At 36.6% G+C, this 25,346-nt stretch overlaps 1 protein-coding gene across 1 annotated transcript in view; it reads right to left on the bottom strand.

Annotated features, from left to right (window-relative positions):
* LOC117328774 (peptidyl-prolyl cis-trans isomerase-like) overlaps positions 1-13,316 on the bottom strand; it is a 41,806-nt gene extending 28,490 nt beyond the window's left edge. Inside the window, exons 1-2 of the mRNA XM_033886316.1 lie at positions 13,105-13,316; positions 6,001-6,031 (exon numbers count right to left, since the gene is read on the bottom strand). Coding sequence (XP_033742207.1) covers positions 6,001-6,031; positions 13,105-13,179 — 106 coding nt within the window. The 5' untranslated portion in view covers positions 13,180-13,316. The remainder of the gene's footprint in view (positions 1-6,000; positions 6,032-13,104) is intronic.
* Between the last annotated feature and the right edge of the window lie 12,030 nt (positions 13,317-25,346).

A 25,346-nucleotide genomic window follows, 5' to 3' on the forward strand; every position in this document is an offset into this window, starting at 1 on the left:
CCAGGAAGGGATTGTCTTTCTCCATATGGACTCTATTGCCAAATATAAGCACCCTTGTACAATTATATAGTGATGTATTAAAACCTCTTAACAATTGCACCAAAAACTTAAATATTCTAAGTCCAAAAATTTTCAAAAATCTGTTTTTTTTCCAAAAAATCTTTTAGTTTAACTCCGGCAGGGGATAGTTTAACCCAAGAGGGAGTTTATTACCAACTATCAGCACCCTAGTACAATTATAAAGTGATGTATTAATACCTTTCAACACTTGCACCAAAAACTTAACGCAGAAATATTCCAAGTCCAAAAATTTGAAAATTCTGGGGTTTTTTTTTAAAAATCTTCTAGTTTAACTCTGGCAGGGGATAGTCTAACCCTGGAGGGACTCTATTGCCAATTATCAGCACCCTAGTACAATTATAAAGTGATGTATTAATACTTTTCAACACTCGCACCAAAAACTGAACGCAGAAATATTTTAAGTCCAAAAACTTGAAAATTCTGGTTTTTTCCCAAAAAAATCTTTTAGTTTAACTCTGGCAGGGGATAGTCTAACCCCAGAGGGACTCTATTGCCAATTATCAGCACCCTAGTACAATTATAAAGTGATGTATTAATACCTTTCAACACTCGCACCAAAAACTTAACACAAAAATTTTCCAAGTCCAAAAATTTTCAAAAATCTGTTTTTTTTCCAAAAAATCTTTTAGTTTAACCCCGGCAGGGGATAGTTTGACCCCCACAGGGACCATATTACCATAAATTACTATGCCTTTCAAAACTTGCACCAAAAATTTAACATTTGGAAAACCAACGCCATCATTTTTTTTTTTCCAATTCATGTCAGAAACATACATGTATTCTTTGTCTTTATACTTCATATTTTACTATAAATATTTCATAACAAAAAATTATTTGCCAACATTTTAGGCAACAATTCCTATTTTGATGCGACTGTATTGTGGTGAGTGGTCCCCCTAGTCCCATTTGAAGACAGGTGTTTCTTTCAGCCCTATTTACAGATTACTCCAGCATTGTAGAATCTGAACTTACACAATACATTTTGCGAGAAATACATACATAATTGTCTTTGTCTCTTTTTCTTACTCAAATTTCAACCATCATCTACACAAATAGATATGCTCAAAACCCCATCATGGTCAGCGATATCCCAACCATCAATCAAGAACTTTTGATAAAACAAGAAATCCGAGAGTGATCTTAGTGCCCACCACTGGGTGATCTTTATTAGACCTATGAAAGGCTGAACTTTTCTCTACTTTCTCCATTTTTCTCCTCCTCCTCTAAATCAATTGATAATATGGAGATTGAGGAACCTACAAATTAAGTCGAAGAAAGATCTATGAAGAGCTTTCTGAAATGTAACAACAAATTTCAACTGTCAAAATCTAAGATAGTTGTTTAACGTCCATTTTGTTTTCCTGATCAGACCCAAAATTGAAAGGACACAACTAGGGACCAAACATTCTGATCTATCAGAGTTACCTCCCTTCGTTCTGCCCTGCTGGTTGGGCAGAAAAATTGTACCTGCTGCCCCCACTGCATGATCGTAAGAGGCGACTAAATTTGGGATCTTATCTTTTCTCTTCTTTCTTATCAGCTTTCTTCTTCCTAATGTATCCCTTGACAATGCCTCACTTTTGGCATTTAGTTGAGTGTTCGCCCCTGTGAGGAGGGCTTTGGGTTCTGTCACCTGGCCGAGACATACCGGAGTCTTTAACAAGAGCTGTTGGAGAACAGCATAGCTCGTCTCGCAAATGTTTGTCAATAAATAATTAAAATATATTAATTGGAATGGTTTCACAAATTGCATTAATAATATTTATATTGTTTACTTGATCAGATTATGTTTTGTGAATTCATGCATTTGGGAGACAAGCTATGCTGTTGTAGATTAAATGAAGATAGTAAACACAAATGTAATTGCTTTTGGACATATTTCTTCAATTTTTTGACAACATATCCTAATGAGAGTTGTCTCCCTTGAAAAATGTGACCGGTATAAATTGTCTATTGTGACGTTTTCATATTGTTTTATATTCAGTTTCACCCCAAGAAAGGATAGTGTAACTCCATAGGGACTCTTTTACCAAATATCAGCACCCTAGTACAATCATAAAGTAATGTGTTAAAAAGCTTTCAACATTTGCACGAAAATTTCAAAAAAATATTTCAGTTTAACTCAGGAAAGGGATAGTTTAACCCCCACAGGGAACCTAATACCATGTATAACTATGCCTTTCAACACTCACAATATAAACTTTAAGTCCAAAGATTTAAAAACAAAACAAAAAAACACAGATTTAAAAAGAAAAAATCCAATTTTTTAAAAGTTTTACTCCAGGAAGGGATTGTCTTACTCCATAGGGACTCTATTGCCAAATATAAGCACCCTTGTACAATTATATAGTGATGTATTAAAACCTCTTAACAATTGCACCAAAAACTTAAATATTCTAAGTCCAAAAATTTTCAAAAATCTGTTTTTTTTCCAAAAAATCTTTTAGTTTAACTCCGGCAGGGGATAGTTTAACCCAAGAGGGAGTTTATTACCAACTATCAGCACCCTAGTACAATTATAAAGTGATGTATTAATACCTTTCAACACTTGCACCAAAAACTTAACGCAGAAATATTCCAAGTCCAAAAATTTGAAAATTCTGGGGTTTTTTTTTAAAAATCTTCTAGTTTAACTCTGGCAGGGGATAGTCTAACCCTGGAGGGACTCTATTGCCAATTATCAGCACCCTAGTACAATTATAAAGTGATGTATTAATACTTTTCAACACTCGCACCAAAAACTGAACGCAGAAATATTTTAAGTCCAAAAACTTGAAAATTCTGGTTTTTTCCCAAAAAAATCTTTTAGTTTAACTCTGGCAGGGGATAGTCTAACCCCAGAGGGACTCTATTGCCAATTATCAGCACCCTAGTACAATTATAAAGTGATGTATTAATACCTTTCAACACTCGCACCAAAAACTTAACACAAAAATTTTCCAAGTCCAAAAATTTTCAAAAATCTGTTTTTTTTCCAAAAAATCTTTTAGTTTAACCCCGGCAGGGGATAGTTTGACCCCCACAGGGACCATATTACCATAAATTACTATGCCTTTCAAAACTTGCACCAAAAATTTAACATTTGGAAAACCAACGCCATCATTTTTTTTTTTCCAATTCATGTCAGAAACATACATGTATTCTTTGTCTTTATACTTCATATTTTACTATAAATATTTCATAACAAAAAATTATTTGCCAACATTTTAGGCAACAATTCCTATTTTGATGCGACTGTATTGTGGTGAGTGGTCCCCCTAGTCCCATTTGAAGACAGGTGTTTCTTTCAGCCCTATTTACAGATTACTCCAGCATTGTAGAATCTGAACTTACACAATACATTTTGCGAGAAATACATACATAATTGTCTTTGTCTCTTTTTCTTACTCAAATTTCAACCATCATCTACACAAATAGATATGCTCAAAACCCCATCATGGTCAGCGATATCCCAACCATCAATCAAGAACTTTTGATAAAACAAGAAATCCGAGAGTGATCTTAGTGCCCACCACTGGGTGATCTTTATTAGACCTATGAAAGGCTGAACTTTTCTCTACTTTCTCCATTTTTCTCCTCCTCCTCTAAATCAATTGATAATATGGAGATTGAGGAACCTACAAATTAAGTCGAAGAAAGATCTATGAAGAGCTTTCTGAAATGTAACAACAAATTTCAACTGTCAAAATCTAAGATAGTTGTTTAACGTCCATTTTGTTTTCCTGATCAGACCCAAAATTGAAAGGACACAACTAGGGACCAAACATTCTGATCTATCAGAGTTACCTCCCTTCGTTCTGCCCTGCTGGTTGGGCAGAAAAATTGTACCTGCTGCCCCCACTGCATGATCGTAAGAGGCGACTAAATTTGGGATCTTATCTTTTCTCTTCTTTCTTATCAGCTTTCTTCTTCCTAATGTATCCCTTGACAATGCCTCACTTTTGGCATTTAGTTGAGTGTTCGCCCCTGTGAGGAGGGCTTTGGGTTCTGTCACCTGGCCGAGACATACCGGAGTCTTTAACAAGAGCTGTTGGAGAACAGCATAGCTCGTCTCGCAAATGTTTGTCAATAAATAATTAAAATATATTAATTGGAATGGTTTCACAAATTGCATTAATAATATTTATATTGTTTACTTGATCAGATTATGTTTTGTGAATTCATGCATTTGGGAGACAAGCTATGCTGTTGTAGATTAAATGAAGATAGTAAACACAAATGTAATTGCTTTTGGACATATTTCTTCAATTTTTTGACAACATATCCTAATGAGAGTTGTCTCCCTTGAAAAATGTGACCGGTATAAATTGTCTATTGTGACGTTTTCATATTGTTTTATATTCAGTTTCACCCCAAGAAAGGATAGTGTAACTCCATAGGGACTCTTTTACCAAATATCAGCACCCTAGTACAATCATAAAGTAATGTGTTAAAAAGCTTTCAACATTTGCACGAAAATTTCAAAAAAATATTTCAGTTTAACTCAGGAAAGGGATAGTTCAACCCCCACAGGGAACCTAATACCATGTATAACTATGCCTTTCAACACTCACAATATAAAATTAACACAAAGTCCAAAGATTTAAAAACAAAAACAAAAAAACACAGATTTAAAAAGAAAAAATCCAATTTTTACTCCAGGAAGGGATTGTCTTTCTCCATATGGACTCTATTGCCAAATATAAGCACCCTTGTACAATTATATAGTGATGTATTAAAACCTCTTAACAATTGCACCAAAAACTTAAATATTCTAAGTCCAAAAATTTTCAAAAATCTGTTTTTTTTCCAAAAAATCTTTTAGTTTAACTCCGGCAGGGGATAGTTTAACCCAAGAGGGAGTTTATTACCAACTATCAGCACCCTAGTACAATTATAAAGTGATGTATTAATACCTTTCAACACTTGCACCAAAAACTTAACGCAGAAATATTCCAAGTCCAAAAATTTGAAAATTCTGGGGTTTTTTTTTAAAAATCTTCTAGTTTAACTCTGGCAGGGGATAGTCTAACCCTGGAGGGACTCTATTGCCAATTATCAGCACCCTAGTACAATTATAAAGTGATGTATTAATACTTTTCAACACTCGCACCAAAAACTGAACGCAGAAATATTTTAAGTCCAAAAACTTGAAAATTCTGGTTTTTTCCCAAAAAAATCTTTTAGTTTAACTCTGGCAGGGGATAGTCTAACCCCAGAGGGACTCTATTGCCAATTATCAGCACCCTAGTACAATTATAAAGTGATGTATTAATACCTTTCAACACTCGCACCAAAAACTTAACACAAAAATTTTCCAAGTCCAAAAATTTTCAAAAATCTGTTTTTTTTCCAAAAAATCTTTTAGTTTAACCCCGGCAGGGGATAGTTTGACCCCCACAGGGACCATATTACCATAAATTACTATGCCTTTCAAAACTTGCACCAAAAATTTAACATTTGGAAAACCAACGCCGACGCCGACACCGACGCCGGAGTGACAACATAAGCTCTCGCTCTTCTTCGAAGAGACGAGCTAAAAATGGTAGTTGCACTATAAATCAGCAAAAGTCCCGGCTTATCACAAGGAGAGTTAACACGAACATACCACAGCCTCCCAAAACACACATACGCACTCACCACACGCATGCATGTCGCATGCATGGGAGGCCGTCCTTAAATGACCTTAGCTGTTAATAGGACATTAAACAAAATAAACCAAACCAAACCAAACCTCCCTTCATTTACTTTCAGTACCTCTGATGTTTCCTGCTAGTTTTTTAGGAGTGAGACTAGGTCATGTGACCCCGCTAATTAGCCAATTATAGCTTTTTACTACAAAGATTGTCAATGAAGCATTGATAGCTCCCTTGGACTTTGTCCCAACAAGCAAAATTAATTCAAGGTATACTTTAATCATCTACGAGTACCTATTCTTACCTGCTGTTTTCGGCACCACATCTCCACGCAACTGAAAAAAAGATGAAACAACATAAAACTTGGGTGTTTTGAAAACAGAAACACTTTCATAGAATAAAGCATACCTATAATAATTATATAGAAGTATCCTTAAAATACTACCATATACATGCCACACTTTTTTTGGCCTAAAATAAGTGGAATACTAATATTCACGAAATGAATATCAACATTTATACTCAATCTTGGGACAATAAATGAATTACAAAGTTAAAAAAAAAAAAACAGTTATATTTTTTGGAGATATAGGGTAAATCTGCAATAAGTATTCATTTCGATAATGTCAAAATATTTTTCCATTTTTTGGAATGCAAAGTTTTTACAGTTTTGTATTGTATATATTACATAAAATAACAAGAGTCCCAAGGGGCTTAACAGTCGTCTGACTCTATAAGATTCTTGTACTGTTGTAGTATACATATATATATACTAGCAAGTAAAGTGGTACTGATGGCTATGGCGGCAGGGCTTTTTTGGAGCCGATTTGGGGCCGAATTTCCATTCCCAAAGTAGTGAAAAAAAGCCCTGGACGGTCATCTTACCAATTGGATTTCAGGCCGAAAAAAACAACAACAATTGGTCGGGACCATCTCGGGATCATTCAGGTCAGGCAGAGCTGAATCCCACTGGTGAACTTTAGAAGAAGCTTGAAATAGGTGTTGTTTTGGAAAACCATGATTGCTCAATCATGTTATAAAATAGCTGCCATGGCTACCATGTACAAGTTTTCACAAGGCCAAAAAAGAGCAAAATTTTGTTGAGTCCCCTTCCTTAACATTCCCAACAATTACCAGTTCGATGGCACAGTGGAACTGGAGAAGGAATTTAAAATATGTTTTTCAAGATGGCAGCCATCATGGATGTCCGACTGACCTGAGAAATAACAACACATTGTCAGGACCATCTTAGGATCATTTCAGGTAAGTTAGAGCTGAATCCCACTGTTGGAACTTAAGTAGAAGTTTGAAATAGGTGTTTTTCAGGATAACCATGATTGCGCAATCACGTTACAAAATTGCTGCTGTGACAGCCATGTCAAAATTTTTATGAGGCTGAAAACACATTGTTGGCCCCCCTTCCTTAACATTCCAAGCTATTATTCAGGTTGATGGCACCAGTGGAACTGGAGAAAACTTTTTTTAATTTAAAATGTTGTTTTTCAAGATGGCTGCCGTACTGGCCTGGCATCTTGGATTTCGGACCGACCTGAAAAACAAAATTAGGACCAGGTCAGGATCATTTCGGGCGAGTTAGAGCTCAGTCCTACAGATGGAACTTGAGAAGAAGTTTAAATGTGAAAAGCTAATGTACTCCACATATAAAGTGGACAACGACGGACGAAGCACGATGAGAATAGGTCATCCTGATCCCTCAAGTCAGATGAACTAAAAATTGAAAGTTACATGTTTTTGGTGAAGACTGAAGCTGATTTATTTATCAATTTGGATTTTCCTTAAAACAGGAAAAAATCCCCTCTCAGGCAACACATCAGTTGTAAATTAATTATTGTCATAAAATGTCTTTCTGATGAGGTCCCTATATAATGAATGACCCTTTTAAATTAGATACAAGTGGAAGTAGTTATGAGAACTGAAGTCTTCACCCACTACCGTAAATCGTACCACAAACTTTAAATCAAGATACAGTGCCTCTGTCAGGGAGAGTTAAAAAGTTAGTGTAAACCAGGTTGGGGAAATCTGCCATTTTCAGCTATATATCTGATTTCAGCTACTCTAGCTAAACATATCTACTATCGATAGCTGGATTCAGCTACTCCAAAACAATTTACCTGTTGAAGTGTCAAATACACAAAGTCGCATGTGCGCCGCAAAATGATCGGGTATGCCACCCTACCAGACACATTATTTAAACAACTTCCACGAATATAAATAAAAATATAAACAAGAGGCTCAATGGGCCTGTATCACTCATCTGGCTCTACAGCAAATTTGAAGTTGATTAAGGTCATTTCTACAGATTTCCATTTTATTCAAATATCAGAGCCAAGGTCATTCATTTCAACAAACTTGGTAGCCCTACACCCCAACATGTTACAAACAGGCCCAACATCAAGTCCCTGGGCCTCTTGGTTATTAAGAAGAAGTCATTTGAAGATCATAGTCTATTTGACCTGTGACCTTGAATGAAGGTCAATGTCATTTATTTGAACAAACTTTGTAGCCCTTCCCCCTAGCATGCTACAGGCCCAATATCAAGTCCCTGGGCCTTTTGGTTATTAAGAAGATGTTGTTTTTATGAAATGTTGATGCCGGACGGACGACGCACCATGGCATAAGCTAACTTGCCCTTCGGGCAGGTGAGCTAAAAATGAAAAAACAACATTGTTTATATTCGTGAAAGTTGTAAATATTATGTTTATATTCGTGAAAGTTGTAAATATTATAAGTCCAAAAAATTTCAAAAAATCTGGGTTTTTTTCCCAAAAATTCTTTTAGTTTGACTCCGGCAAGGGATAGTTTAACCCTCACAGGGACCATATTACTATAAATTACTATGCCTTTTAACACTTGCACCAAAAACTTAACATTTGAAAACATAAGCTCTCCCTCTTCTTCAAAGAAACGAGCTAAAAAGGTGTAAACATTAATAAGTTGAAGTTTTGTGAATCCGTGTCATAGCTGCTATTTGACAACTGATCATATGATTACAAAATTTAGCCAAATCTGATAGTTTCAGACTCTAAATCCAGGAAGTAGGACATGTACGGCACTACTCCAGGTGTAGCACCTCGTCAATTGACTATGTGCACATTTTACATTGCTTGATCAAGTTTAATAGCAAATTTTTTTGAAAATCTAACTCCATTTTGCGTCAAAATCATATTTTGCACGGTTGACTACAATCTAATGGTTTGCCCAATAGGTAGCACACCTGTAGTTGCATGAAAGTAATGTGCAGCACAACATAGTGGTCAGAATAGAGACAGATTCCGGCCCAAACTCCCAAAGAAATATACATAAATGTTTGCATTTCGATGTTAGATTTCAGACTTAAGATATACCTAACAAATTATTGTGAATCAAAAAGTGGAGGAAAATATGGTATACGGGAAATTCCCAAAAATATTAACTGAGTTTCTATGCAAATTAGTCCCACAATGCAATGGGTGGGTTATCATTCATTCTACCAAGTTTGCTATGCAACGCCAGTTTTGATTGGTTTAAAACCGAGTATTATTTAAGAAATAATTAACGATGATTCGTGTATAATTGCAGGATATACAACGAGGACGAGGATATTTTGCAATTAAATTAATAACGAAGGCCGCAGGCCTGAATTATTAATTAAAATTGCAAAATATCCGAGTCCGAGTTGTATATCCTGCAACAATACACGAGTCAAAGTTGATTATTTCTATTCTACCATGTACTGTTTTGTTCTGAGATCTACCTCTTTCTAATACAAAAACAGCAAAGAAACCCCGGGAAAACCTTGTAATTTATTTCTTGAGTATTGCATTATTTGTTGATGAAATATACAGGCAATACAGTACTACGATCAAGAGCATCTATCATATGGCATTGATCTTGAAAATTAAAAAAAAAGGATAAAAAAAAAAGAAAAACAAGAGATCCCAGAGGGATCTTGGTGCCCACCATTGAATGATCTTTATAGGTTCCATGTCAGATTGATCTTTTCTCTACTTTTCTCTTCCTCTAAGTGTTACTAATCTGTGTAAATTCAGAAACAGCCCTCTAGTACTATTCAAACAAGAGGAACCTACATATAAAATTTAAGATTTAGCGATAATGGCTGCATGTCTGTCGGCCACGTTGTTTTCGGATTGGTCCCAAAATGCAATACCAGGGACCAAGGGGAACCTACATATGAAATTTGAGAAAGATCGGTCCCAAAATGCAATACCAGGGACCAAGGGGAACCTACAAATGAAATTTGAGAAAGATCCTTTCAGTACCTTCTGTAAAATAGCAATAACAAACTTCAATTGTCAAAATCCAAGATGGCTGCCTGTCGGCCATGTTGTTTTCCTATTGGTCCCAAGATGTAATATGCATAACTACAGACCAAGGGGAACCTACAAAAAAGTTTGAGAAAGATCCCTTCAGTACTTTCTGAGGAATAGCGATAACAAACTTCAATTGTCAAAATCCAAGATGGCTGCCTGTCAGCCATGTTGTTTTCCGATAGGTCCCAAAATGCAATATGCATAACGAGGCACTGAGGGGAACCTACATATGAAATTTGAAAAAGATCTTTTCAGTACTTTCTGAGAAAAAGTGATAACAAACTTCAATTGTCAAAATCCAAGATGGCTGCCTGTCGGCCATGTTGTTTTCCGATTGGCCTCAAAATGCAATATGCATAATAAGCCACAGAGGGGAACCTACATAATAAATTTTGAGAAAGATCTCTTCAGCACTTTCTGAGATATAGCAATAACAAACTTCAATTGTCAAAATCCAAGATGGCTGCCTGTCGGCCATGTTGTTTTCTGATTAGTCTCAAAATGCAATATGCATAACTAGGCACCAAGGGGAACCTACATATGCAATTTGAGAAAGATCCCTTAAGCATTTTCCAAGAAATAGCGATAACAAACTTCAATTGTCAAAATCCAAGATGGCTGCCTGTCGGTCATGTTGTTTTCATATTGGCCTCAAAATGCAATATGCAAAACTACGCACCGAGGGGAACCTACATATGAAATTTAAGAAAGATCCCTTCAGCACTTTTTGAGAAATAGCGATAACAAACTCCAATTGTCAAAATCCAAGATGGCTGTCTGTCGGCCATGTTGTTTTCCGATTAGTCTCAAAATGCAATATGCATAACTAGATACCAAGGGTAACCTATATATGAAATTTGAGAAAGATCCCTTCAGCACTTTCTGAGAAATAGCGATAACAAACTTCAATTGTCAAAATCCAAGATGGCTGCCTGTCGGCCATGTTGTTTTCCGATTGCTCTCAAAATGCAATATGCATAACTAGGAACCAAGGGTAACCTATATATGAAATTTGAGAAAGATCCCTTCAGCACTTTCTGAGAAATAGCGATAACAAACTTCAATTGTCAAAATCCAAGATGGCTGCCTGTCGGCCATGTTGTTTTCCGATTGCTCTCAAAATGCAATATGCATAACTAGGAACCAACGGGAACCTATATATGAAACTTGAGAAAGATCCCTTCAGTACTTTCTGAGAAATAGCGATAACAAGAATTGTTTACGGACGGACGGAGGGACGGACGGCCGGACGGACCACGGACCACGGACGCAGGGCGATTTGAATAGCCCACCATCTGATGATGGTGGGCTAAAAAGTGGTGGCCTCCGTAGGATTCGAACTCGCGTCGCGATAAAATATATTGAAAGACTAACCCATTAGCCCACTCGGCTATAGTAACCTTTTATGAAACGGGTGAATATTGATATTTAAAATTTTAACAGCCGTGACTCACGAGCGTGTATTATTGGCACGAGCGTGGGTTATTGGAAAATAATACATGGTTTTTAACCAATCAAAACTGGCGTTACATAGCAAACATGGTAGAATTGCCAGTAATCCACTCTCGTGTCAATAATACACACTCGTGAATCATTGCTGTTACAATCTTTCCCCTCTAAAATCGTGCATTTGTAAACAAACATGGCGGCGCCAAGATCTAGAGTAGACCACTCATTTATCGAATCGCTCTGATTGACCTTTAATAGGACGTGTAAAGCGTCAATTACAATAAACGTGTTAGGAGATGAATCTTTCTCTTTGCGTCTTTCATGGTTAAAAGGCGGATTGAGAATTTGCAGCTTGGGATTGACGTCAGCTTTTTAATATTCATTAGCATGCACGCTTTATCGTTTCTTGTGAATTGTAACAGCCATGAAGCGACACATTTCCAGGGGTTTCTTTGCCGTTTTTCTATTAGGAAGAGGTAGATCTCAGAACTTAACAGTTCATGGTAACGGTCCAATTGGTAGAATAGAAATAATCAACTTTGACTCGTGTATTGCTGCAGGATATACAACTTGGACTCAGATAATTTGCAATTTTAATTATTAACTAAGGCCTGTGGCCTTCGTTATCAATTTAATTGCAAAATTCCCCGTCCTCATGGTATATATCCTGCAACAATACACGAATCATCATTATTTATTTCTTAAACAACAATATTGTAGTGTACGTTATTGTAGCCTCATATTGGCTCTGTGACAAAGCTCGCGATTAAAATAAAGTTATTTTTAATACACTCATGATGTTGCAAGGATTCCCCCAATCAAACGTCCAGTCCAACGGTCATTTTAATGTTAGGAGAGCATGTGCAAGCATCTGGCATTGCTATCAATACATGTGTGCAAGTAATTTGGGAGTATGCGGCTGAACATTTTTTATTTCTGATTTCATTGTTCAAAATGATACAAATACTGCACAAAATGTTGCCTGTTAAAATGTGTTGAAGATGCACCTTGCTTTTATGTTTTTTCCTCACGAATGATTGAATTTGAGTCGCCAAGAGCCAGTATGGCAAGAATAGTCTAAGATATTTTTGAGTTTATATACATCCATTTCAGAAAATCCCTCATTTCAGAGACAATTTTATTTTGTCTCTGAAATGCAGGACTGTCTCGCATTTTCGAGACTGTCTAGGCTCCTTCATAAAGTCTTCGTCCTTAAAGACAACCGCAACCCAGCTATATATAGTTCCAAGGAAGCTTTCAACCTCCTATAACTTTCACATGGTTTGGCTAACAGCACAAAATATGTAACAAGCCTAGGAAAGGAGTAGAGAAAAATATTCTGCCTATACGGAGTATATGCCAGCCAGAGCGGTTGTCGTAGTCTAGTATGAGTTATTTCCCTTCTTTTGCAAATACTGCTCTACTAAAATGCAGAATTGAATAGAAATACGACCGCGATTAAGTTACTCAATGGTTGTACTTACGAAAACAGAAGACATAACGTTATGCGACTTTATAAATCAACGATATCGATGAATGTGTGTGAAGAGCCTGCTTTCGGTTCTACATTAGGCCTAGTAAAATTGTCTCCGAAACACTCTGACTCACACAAGCCTATCAATATTTACCTCCATCACAATTTTCCCCAAAGAGTTTCCGTCGTCAACAGCAACATCGAAGAAAACTTTGATTTTTTTTTCCATTGTCGAGCAACGACGAGTGAACCGGAATGCGGCGAAGAAAGCAATGATGGCGGAAGAGGAGAAAAACACGAGTCGAAAGGGCCAATCGTACCCACAGAAAACCACGTGGCCTCAGACCACAATTATACTTCCGGGTCGTTGTAAAGTAAATTTCAGGTATGTTACTAAATAGTTTTTCCTGACTTAGCTATTGCAGATATGTGCATAATTTTAACATATATTTGTAGTGCAATATCTATTCTAGTGAGAGAATTTTGTTTTGACACCATTTCCATGTTTGTTTGTGTGCAGGGACACAAGGAGTTATAAGGCCGGAGTAGTGATATTTTGTAATTTTCCGGATTTTCCCATAATATAGAGGGTGGTAACATTTAAACAGAAATATCTTTCTTAAATGCAGATCATGAGGTACTTTCCAGTTCATTGTAGATTCAGCTTGAATAGTTGTAAATAATCATATTAAAACTAGATTTTTTTTACAAAATTCTGAAATATTTTAATTTTCATTTTACATTGGTATAACATAGATGGAAATTAATTGTGGTCTGAGGCCACGTGGAAAGCGTATCACTTCAGATAATGCGGAAGTAGGCATGCGCAATGAAAGGCGAGTGCTTTCACATTACCGGTTGAACTGAGCGAACAGGCGGCTATTTTTCCATTGAAGATGACTGTTGCATAAATCTCGATAGTCCGAGAATGGGCAGAGCCTAGGAATACAAAAACTAACCCGATACATTGAAACAATGTTCGTGTATTGATTTTTAGGAGCCATTTCCAGAGCGAAATGCCTACAACACTGTTCGCTACAAAACAACATCAATTCTGTGATTCATATTTGATACTTTTTTTTGGTCAAAATCATGAAAAAAATAAGGTTATTTTGTCCATGAATACTATCAAGCAATAAATATATACCCTCGATCCGATCAGAGACGTATATATCTATAGGTAAGTCTCGCTACATCACGCATGTCCCTTCTGTTATCTGGAGCGGAAACATTTGTTTCTGCATGAATTAAAATGTCACTTAATTGTTCCTGACATTACTTAAAGGCAACTTGGCAGTTGTTAAAAATAGTACTAGTCGGGATAGTATCCATACCACTGAGAGGCAATATTGGTAACACGTTTGGAAGCGGGCTCTTCTTGGTGTCATGTCAGTTTTATTTTTAGGACTTTTTCTTTTCTGAGGAGGATCTAACACTGAAGAAACTTTGCATAATACGGATTCGTCAGCTGTATACAAGTACTTATAACAGATTACACACACCACTGTCATATAAAAAAAAAATGAAAATCACATTTTCTATGCAAGCGCCTGTGATCTATGTCCAGTTCTGTTCACGCTAACTTGTTAATCAACCCCGGCAATGTAGAGTTGAGTAACGCATGTGCGTTTCCCTGAATGACTGATTTCATCTTCCTCTGCATATCCCGCGCGTGCACAAATAATTTTCATGAGATTTCTCAGTTTATTAACTCCTACCAGTTGATTCCCAAACCTCGGAGGTGTGCCAGGTAACGTCTATACGACCCCCCCCCCCCCCCCCCCCCCCCCCCCAAAAAAAACTAACTGAATACCAAACTGTCATCAATTGATTTGATAAGAGATAACCTTATAATTAGCCTCCGAGACAGACGGTTCCCCATCCCAGCTGGTCACAAAAAGATATGACCTGCTGCTAATCAGTTGTTATTGATAGCCTAAACAAATCCAATACATACTAGGATTAATATTCAGTAGGAACAGTTACAGAGATAATAGTATACATTCGTACGATTTCAGCCAACAACAATTGATAAACTGATCTATGATGTATTTCATCACAGTATTTACGACAGAACACTAAAGCATGAAAAACAGTATTACAATAAAGTAAGCGAAGGATAATATACCGGAACACGTACAGTAATTACACGTGTCTCTTAAGTTTAAACAGTATTTCATTTCTCAATTCATTTGTATTTTAAATATACATAGCCAGGTTTTGAATGATGGCACAGTTCTCTGATGACATAACATCTATAAATTTAAACATATTTGGTCTAACATAATATTTCATATACACAAAAAATTGACATAATTTCTGAGTATAAGGAACATTTCATTTAAGCATTGATGTCATTTTTTTTTTAGTTTCATCGCTTATAATTAATTTTTGAAAATGATTTTCTTATTTAAAACATGTTTTATGTACAATTTTACTGGTTTTAAATGGGATTCTTTTTCTCAAATCAATACGCAACGTCAATTGTCGTATTGTGACGTCACATTTTTCGCGCCATTCTCGGAATTTCTTTCATAGAAGAATGAAAAGAATTTTTCGACCAATCACATTTGAGTATTTACCATGAAAACAAAGAAATATTAATTATAGAAGAATGAAAAGAATTTTTCGACCAATCACATTTGAGTATTTACCATGAAAACAAAGAAAAATTAATTATAAGAAAATGATATTCGTTTTCAATTTGAGTACTAAAATTACAATAATAACGCATTTCCGGAGGTATTGGAATCGGGCGATGTCATCTTAATTCCCGCTTCTATATTTAATCTATGAGAAGATACCCAAAACCATGTTAAATATTTTGATTTTCTTTTTTGATATTAACAATATCAAGATATCTCTTTTAACCAAATTCACATGTCTCGTACCCTCGATTGGAATAAGGATAAAATACGCGAATATCTCCAACTGCTCGTTATATATATACGTAACCAGTAAATTCTTTGGTTGTGCACGATTTTTAACCAATATTTCGTAATCTTGATGTATCTGATAAATAGAAAAATAAAAAAATTAATAAAAAAAACATGTAGATGACTTAGTTGGAGATAATTCGTCTGTTCTAACACATATCACTGTGTACACTGGTGACCGTAATATATACTACGGTCATCAAAGATGGATGCAGGCGAACTCTGTGAGTTTCGGATTTTTGTTTTACCGAATTTGCTAGTTTATGATAACATTAAATTGAATTTTCTGAGGCGAGCCGTAGGAAGATTTTAACATGCTGTTTCGAAATATCATATAATATATTCTTGACAATAACCCATTTTAACGCAAGAAGCGTTGGAAAAATATGATGTCTATGCCTTTTTTCAACTTTGGTGTTCGTCATGGCCCCTCATGCCAAATAATTTACAGTTATAGAAAAACATTGTAGATTGGAGAGTCTCTGCTGTGTGAAATGTGAAAGGCTAGGCCTATATATTGTCAAGTGTTTGAGAAAACTAAAGAGCTTTGGGATGAAACGTCCGGTTCCGGCGAAAGTTCTTTCCTTGCTGCGGTCCGTTCATCAATGACCTGGTACATGAATGGAACTTTTTAAGGTAAACTTTTATAGGTCGTCCCAGCAGCTTTCCGACCCCCAGGGCACTTCATGTCCATGTATGCTTGGACCGTGCAGTACGACGGACAGAGGAAGCAGTTTTCATTGCTGTTTGTTTTGATGTTAAGTGGGAATGGGGCTACGTTGCTCTGAATATAGAGGAACAAATTATTAATGATTGATTATCAAACTGTGTTACTTGACATGTGTATTGTTCCGGACATAGATTAATATTTAATTTCCACAACCATAGGTATGTAGAGGAACAAACTCTTTAATGATTCATGTTTAAACTTCGTACTTGTATCTTTCCAAATATATAGAAAATAGCCAAAGTTATGCCTCTTTTTAAAAAAGGAGATAGGCATTCTATAACAAACTATCGTCCCATATCTCTTCTTTCTACTGTTGGGAAAGTGTTAGAAAGGGTAATTTTTAAACACTTGCACAATTATTTTTTTGAAAATGCATTATTTTAACAGTTTCAAGCAGGATTTATGCCTGGTCATTCAACTGTATACTAACTAATTGAATTTTACCATAACATTTGTCTAAATCTAGAAGAAAAAAACATACTTGTATGATATTCTGTGACATTTCTAAAGCCTTTGACAGAGTCTGGCACAAAGGTCTTCTAATAAAGTTTAAATCATATGGTATTTCGGGTATCCTCTTGTCCTGGATAGAAAACTACTTAAGTAACAGACAACAAAAAGTATATATTAACAGTACTTCTTCTGATTTGGTATGATAGGGGCCGGAGTTCCCCAAGACTCAATTCTTGGACCTCTCCTTTTTCTTATTTTTATAAATGACCACATCGATGAAATTTACAAATCAGTAATGAAAAAAATTAATGTCTTGAGGAAAATTAAATATATGTTAAAGCGTGATGCTCTTTTAAGAATTTATAAATCATTTATTTTACCTGTACTTGGATTAAACAGTATTTGCAAAGTTGTACACATTACATGAATGTAAGGATTCGAAAACAAGCCTAAAGCTTATATTAATTCGTCTCCTTATAAAAGAAATAGCAAAATATATACAGTCGACGGTAAGTCAAAAGAGCATGGATATGGTAAGTTTAGTACAAAGTTTAAACCAGAAAAATTAGGTAATAATGAAAATCATAATTCAAAATCTTAATCCATATCCCAACTGTGTCAGTACCAGTATGTACATGTACATGATACATGTTGGCGCGTATTCTATTTAATACATTATTGTGATAAACATGTTATATATATATTATATTTAGATATATGATGCCATTGAAAGACAGATAAAGCTCCAAGAATCACCCGATCGAGCTCTTGATATACGATATCAATTTGAGAAGCGTCTGCTTTCTAGAATAAAACGTTGAACAGTAAGGAATATGTCTTCATTTTGATCTGGAAGAAGAGTACTGTCCCCACAGAGAGCAGACTTTAAGTTAACATTATAAGGGAGGGAATCTATTGTTTCTCTTCTAATACGAGTATATTGGGGACAATGAAAGAGGAAATGTTCAGGAGATTCTACTTCACCGCAGTGACAAAGAGGATTATCAGTAATATTTTTGAGAAAGAGGTGTTGTGAGAGACTGCTACAGCCAAGTCGTAATCTGCACTTGAATATGCATGTGAGGTTTGGGACGGATGCTCTCAAGCTGAGTCAGAAAAGTTAGAGCGGGCTCAGCGTGAAGCAATAAGAATAATAACCGGGTTACCATCTTGTACAAGAAAGGAATCTTCATATTTTGAAACAGAATTGGAACTCCTTTCAGACAGAAGAGCTAGAAGAAAACTTCAATTACTATATAAGATAAACAATAATATGATTCCAAGTTATCTATCAAACTTATTACCTCCTTCAGTAGGCGATATTAATCCATACACTTTAAGAAATAAGGACAACTTCAGAATTCCAAATTACCGACTTTCCACTACAACTAACTCCTACTTGCCCTCTACTTTAAAAACCTGGAATAACTTAGACGACAATGTTAAATCCCTACCTCTACCCAACCTATCTCTACTAGTCTGCCTTGTTACTTTAATTATGATGAAAGAAAGTTTAACATTATACATACTAAATTAAGACATCAGTGTAGTTCCCTCAAAGATGATCTTTTCCGTGTAAATTTAGCACAGGACTCTATTTGTGTAAACTGGGCAATATTTGTGAAAATGTCCATCATTTCTTTTTTGAGTGTCAGAGATATTTTACTGCCCGTGCTGAAATGCTCCAAGCTTTTAATGACTTAAACATACATGTAAATTTAAATTTATTACTTTATGGAAATGAAAACTTGGCTTTGGAAGTAAATTGTTATGTATTTGAACATGTGCAGTCATTTATAAAGTCCAGCAGAAGATTTTGAATATAATATACTTGTATATCTTTATTATGTACATAACATGTTAAATTAAAATATTCAGTTTTTTTTTCTTTTCTTTTCTTCCCATAAATGTTGATTTTACTATATATTATACCTATGTCATCGTTTGTAAATAATAATATGTTTATTGGAGAAGGCTTCATAAGTTGGAATAACTTGTGCCTAATCCCTTTGTTCTTACAATAAAATATGTATAAAGTCAAAAGTCTTAAAATATAAGCTGTATTTTGGCGAGGTTAAAGAAAGACAAAAGTGGCGAGCCTTGGCGAGCCACTTTTGTCTTTCTGTCCCGAGCCAAAAATACAGCTTATATTTTAAGACACTTAAGGGCGTATCTCACTGGCCTGGAGACTAACTGGCGACCTACTGGCGACTCGAGTCTCCGCTAGTCTCGGCGTCGTCGCTGCGACGTCTCCTGGAGACTAACCGAGTCTCCGTGGAGTCGCGGGAGAATCGAACATGTTCGATTTTTTAGGAGACTTTTTTTAGTCTCCAGTAGGTCTCCAGCAAGTCTCGGCGACGTCTCCGAGACGTCCCTGCAACGTCGCCGCAACTGATGGAGATTGATTTTGTCCGCGACCAGAGGGACGTTTTCACGACGTTGCGGAGACGTCTCCGAGACCTAATAAAGACTAATAAGACTGAGGAGACGTTGCGGCGACGTTGCCGCGACGTCTTCGCGACGTCTCCGCAACGTGTCCGCGACGCTGCTTGACGTATTTCAGAGACCACGTGACACACCCCAAGCTCACATCGCCGATATGCCGCGACTAAGGAGACGTCTCAGCGACGTTTCCGCGACATCCCGGCGACTTTTCGTGCAAATTGATCGTCAACTTCTCGGAAGTCGCCTTGATGTCGTCATGGTGAGAGTGCACGACATTTTTTTCTCCCCAGTCGCCGCCGCAGTCGCGGCAATCGCGGCGACGTTTCCGCCAGTGAGATACGCCCTTTAGGCCCTACCATGTATTCTATTACGTTGTTTCACTTTGAAGTAGGTCAGTCGAATTGACGCACGTGCTAATATTCCAAAATACAGCTGTTTTCCGTCACTGCCGTATACAGCAAAACTATATATACGGTGGATGTATTCCGACAATGCGGTGGCAGTTGCAGGATAAAAATGTATTTATGTATTTGAAGGACTAACAGTATGGCTGCCAGAGCCAGCTTTCTGGAGAGCATGCATTGACTCTACCGTCAGTTATTGTTATCGTGTTGGCATGGGGTGTAATGCTGATACAAGAGACACCCCTGTACAAAAGTGACACTTTTTTCTCTCTCCATTTTATGATAGAGTTTATATTGATTAATTTTACTAACTTTATACGATTTTTCAATATACGACGGTGACATCTGGTTTTGCGTATTGGTCCCAGTTCTTAGCCCCATAATCCATGATTATTTTCATACATGATGGATCATATGGCAGCCGACCACCATAGACGAACATCTCGTTATCTGTAAACTGCATTTATAACATGGTATAATGTGTGATGTTCTGTATAATCCCATCAATTTTCAAAGATGACAAAACTACCAAATCGCTGATTTTCGTGTCGTTGAGTGCAGACACAACTCGGAACGTCTGTAAACAATGTGACGTCATCAGAATGTACCAGTTACAGTAGTGTACAACGATGTATCTTACAGACCTACACAAATGACCAAAAGAACGAAGCACAGTGAAAGAGGAAAAATTTGTTGGTTCATTGCACAAATTTGATATTTTGATACGGTCTCTGTTTTAATCGGTTTTCAGAAATATCAGCATCCTCTTTAATGTGTTGATGTTCTGTCAACGCGTACTGTAATATTCTGTCATTAAATTGTTTGAAATACCGATATGTTTCAAGATTTCAGGATTTCTTTTTTCACTCTGACACACAGCGTGTGTAACAAGAGGTCAAACATGTCGCAATATCCACCAATGTAATCAGGTGGAATAAGACCTCATATACGTATAAAGTAAGACGAGCCCACTAACGAATCGCAACATCCTACCCATCGGAGTCGACTACAAAGGAATCGTCAGTGTTACACGCGCATCACATCGAATTCTTCCACCTGACGGTTTTGGCGTAAGGCAATTTGTTTCATCATGCATCAGTTCCTGTTCAGGGCCTTGTAACCAGAGATCTATATATATACTAAAATAAGTATATAGGTCTCTGTTGTAACGATATATTTGAAGCACTGTCAAAATTTAGTGAAGTCACAAACCGTGTATATATATCGGGTATCATACATGTAATTAAAAAATGTATACCATATGTTCATGTATATGTAATCTCATGTCTGTTACCTGTCTGTTGGTCACTCTATTTTTATTTGTTTGTATTGTATTCAGTGTTGCCCAATTTTGGCTGGAATTAAAAAGAATACATTGCTTCACATCGACGGTCAAGAATACGTGTACAAATATCGACGCCAAACCAACACGTAACAGCACAGTCGATAGGCAATTAAAATAATTTACAAAACGTTTATGACTAAGATTCGTGTTCTTCTTTAATCAAACTATGACTCTTTCTGGTATAGAGGTACAAATATGAAGTGGTATCATCATCGAAACTCGCGGGGTTACGATCACAATACGCTTTCCGTGATACATAGGGTCTAGTTAGTAATAACGACGGTAAGGTCCAATATAGGTACTGCATATAAGTCAACTGGGATGATTTTTTGTTCGTAAATTAAGAATTATATGGTGATTTATTTTCTCGGTAAATATCATTATAGACAAGAATATTATCCTAGAGTGAGCCATAGGAAAACTTTTAGTACTTGTGTTCTCCTACAGGATTTTTTTTAAATACGCGAAGTCCTACCCATCTTACAAAATGTAAGCCTTACACACGATATCACAGATAAACTTTTTTTTCACTTTAATTTGTCTTGCGTGTAACTTTTGACAACTTTATTTTATATTTATAATAGAATGCAGATCCTCGATTCTTCACTTACAATGTTACTGTAAGTTATAGTCGAGGATATCTCTGACGCCGATCGAAACAAGATTTTTAGCTCACCTGGTCCAAAGGACCAAGGTGAGCTTATGCCATACCGTGGCGTCCGTCGTCCGTCCATCGTCCGTCCGTCCGTCAACAATTGACTTCTTCTTCATAACCACTGATCAGAATTTGACCAAATTTGGTCAAAAGCATTCCTATGGGGTGAGGACTCAAAATTGTACAAATGGTGGGGCTGACCCCCCGGGGATCTTAGGGGCGGGGCCAAAAGGGGTCAATTTGGCGCTATTGATATAAACGACTTCTTCTCTGAAACCAAGCAATGGCTATCTCTCATATTTGCCTGGTAGCATCACTATGGGGTGGGGATTCAAAATTGTACATGTGATGGGGCTGACCCCCCCCCCAGGGGCCTGAGGGGCGGGGCCAAATGTGATCAATCTGGCTATATTGATATAAACGACTTCTTCTCTGAAACCAAGCAATGGCTGTCGCTCATATTTGCCTGGTAGCATCACTATGGGGTGGGGATTCAAAATTGTACAAATGATGGGGCTGACCCCCCAGGGGCCTGAGGGGTGGGGCCGAATGTTGTCAATCCGGCTATATTGATATAAACGACTTCTTCTCTGAAACCGAGCAATGGCTGTCGCTCATATTTGCCTGGTAGCATCACTATGGGGTGGGGATTCAAAATAGTACAAATGATGGGACTGACCCCCCAGGGGCCTGAGGGGTGGGGCCAAATGTGGTCAATCGGGCTATATTCATATAATTGACTTCTTCTCTGGAACCAAACAATGGATATCTCTCATATTTTCCTGGTAGCATCACCTTCGGGTAGGAATTTGAAATTGTACAAATGACGGGGCCGACTCCCCTGGGGGCTGAGGGGCGGGGCCAAAAGGGGTCAGTTTTGCAGAATTGATATAAACGACTTCTGCTCTGAAACTAAGCAATGGATATCGCTCATATATTTGCCTGGTAGCATCCATATGGGATGGGGATTCAAAATTGTACAAATGGTGGGGCTGACCCCCCAGGGGCCTGGGGGGCGGGGCCAAAATTGGTCAATTTGTTTTAACAACTTCTTCTCTGAAACTAAGCAATGGATATTACTCACATTTGTATGGTAGCATGGTTATGGGGTGGGGATTCAAAATTGTAGAAATGTTGGGGTTGACCTGGGCCGCCAGGGTGCTGACGGGTTGGGCCAAAAGGGGTCAATTTGGCTAAATTGATTTAAACAACTTATTCTCAGAAACTTAGCAATGGTTTGACTGGTAGCATCCTATTGGAGTAGGGATTCAAAATTGTATAAAGGAAGGAGCTGACCCCCCAGGGGGCAGAGGGCAGGGTCAAAAGGGGTCAATTGGTCTAAACAAGTTCTTCTCTGAAACTAAGCAATGGATATCACTCACATTTGTGTGGTAGAATCCCTATGGGGTTGCGCCAAAAGTCAAATTTATTTCATGGATTAATGCACTTTTTGGCATTTTTAGTATTAAAATAAAACCAATGTACATGTACCCATATAAAATGCTTATGATATATATTGACATAGCAATACCAGCGACAAATATACTTAAGCATCATTCTTGTTTCATATCTCATGAAACCAGGTGAGCGATACAGGCCCTCTGGGCCTCTTGTTTTTAATCATGATCAAGATGCTACAACAATGTTTTCTTTAAGAGGGAATGTGAGGTCGGCTAAATCAGCGACGTATACATATTCCTGGTATCACGTGCATGTTTCTTTGATGTCGTTATGACGGAGGGTTGCTGTGATTCGATAGCGGACTGATGGTAATCCCCGTCCCTAATTTCTGTTCTGAACCGTGGATCGGGATACTTCAATGCAGTTTATTGTAGAAGTGTTTCTACAATTAACATGATAATTTTTTTAATGAAATCTTGAATAATGATAAAATCAACAATAATGCGATTTTTCAAGGCAATATGCCAATAACTAATGCCCATCATCTCCGAAGAATTGCGTGAAATATCATTGGCTGACATCCACCAGTATTATCGAAATATTGGATATTTAAATGTTTAAATTGGACCTCAAGTTCAACGCAGTTAATGAACAATACAAAGTAAACGGATTGTTGTAGTTATTGTTTCTAATATACATATTTTGATATTCCGAAACGTTTTCTTCATTCTCACAATTGTTTTAAAATAGTAACAAAAACAGGTTACATTTAAAATAGTTCTAATAGACTATCCAAGTTTTTGGCCAAAATACCATACAAGCAAGTGTCATATACTCAATTTTTAAAAATATTTATCATGTTTCGTTCTGTGATATAAGATTTTTAACTTATTGGGTAGGCTTATCTATTAAAAAGAATATTTATTTTTTATATGGTTATAAAAGCCTATCTAACACTCTTTCCCTCGTATTCTTTTTAAAATTCTGCAAATCAACGCGTTCTTTAAGCTACTCGCTACTTAAAATGTGATTGTGATATGTTGAACACTTGATGAAAACACCATTTTAAAACTACTGTACATGTAAACAAATTCTAGGTGCTTGCATACAAAATCAATTTTGAAAAAATTATTCGGAAATTTTGACCGACTATTTTAGCCCCGCCTACTTGCAAAACTGCAAATACATTGTACGTCAATCGAACGTTTGTAGTGTTTGTAGTGTTTCACTGATTGGTCAACCAATCAGAAACGTTTGCCTTCTGAGAGTCGCCGAGCTGTGTGGGACATCAAAGGGTAACATAGTATTTACCGTTAGTTCTTTTGCTAAATACATATGTAATATGCGGTATTGCTGTATTCTGTCTTGTCGTTGAATACCTGACCACCTTCCTGTTTCGACCGGAAGCTTTATGTTGGACGTTCTAAATTTACAAAGTACCTTTCTGTTCTTTTTGTTTAATCGTTTAAGGTAATCTTCCATGCCAAAGTTGTCTTTAAATATACTATAAGTTTGCCCTCGTGGCAAGTTTTCCAGCTGATCAAACCAAGTCTGAATGAACTGATCGTGTAATTTTTGTGTAATTATTCTTTTAAGTGATTAATATCAGGTAAACATATTTTCTGTTGCATCCACACGATATGTAATAACAAAAAAAAAAACAAACATCTGCAGACCAAAACAAACCATTTGAGAACAATGGCACGCCAATTATAGTCTGTTCTGGGAATGTGCATATGTAAAGGTAGATATTTTTTACCTGTATTGTCAAATTATCAAGTCATACTACATGTACTTTATAGATTACAATATACCCGTTTACTATATTAAAGGCGACTGTCAATGTATCGGTATTTTGTACAATTTTTATTTTAATTTTTAATTTTTTTTTTATTTATTTCTATTATTTCTAATTTTGTATTTGATTATTTTTGTAATTATGATATTTTCCAGATTCCACTAACCAAGTTCAATTTCAGAGCATAATACATACTACAGAAATTCTGAAGCATGTGGCAATCAATATT

Source organism: Pecten maximus, chromosome 1 (genome assembly GCF_902652985.1).
Source record: "Pecten maximus chromosome 1, xPecMax1.1, whole genome shotgun sequence".
NCBI lineage: Eukaryota > Metazoa > Mollusca > Bivalvia > Pectinida > Pectinidae > Pecten > Pecten maximus.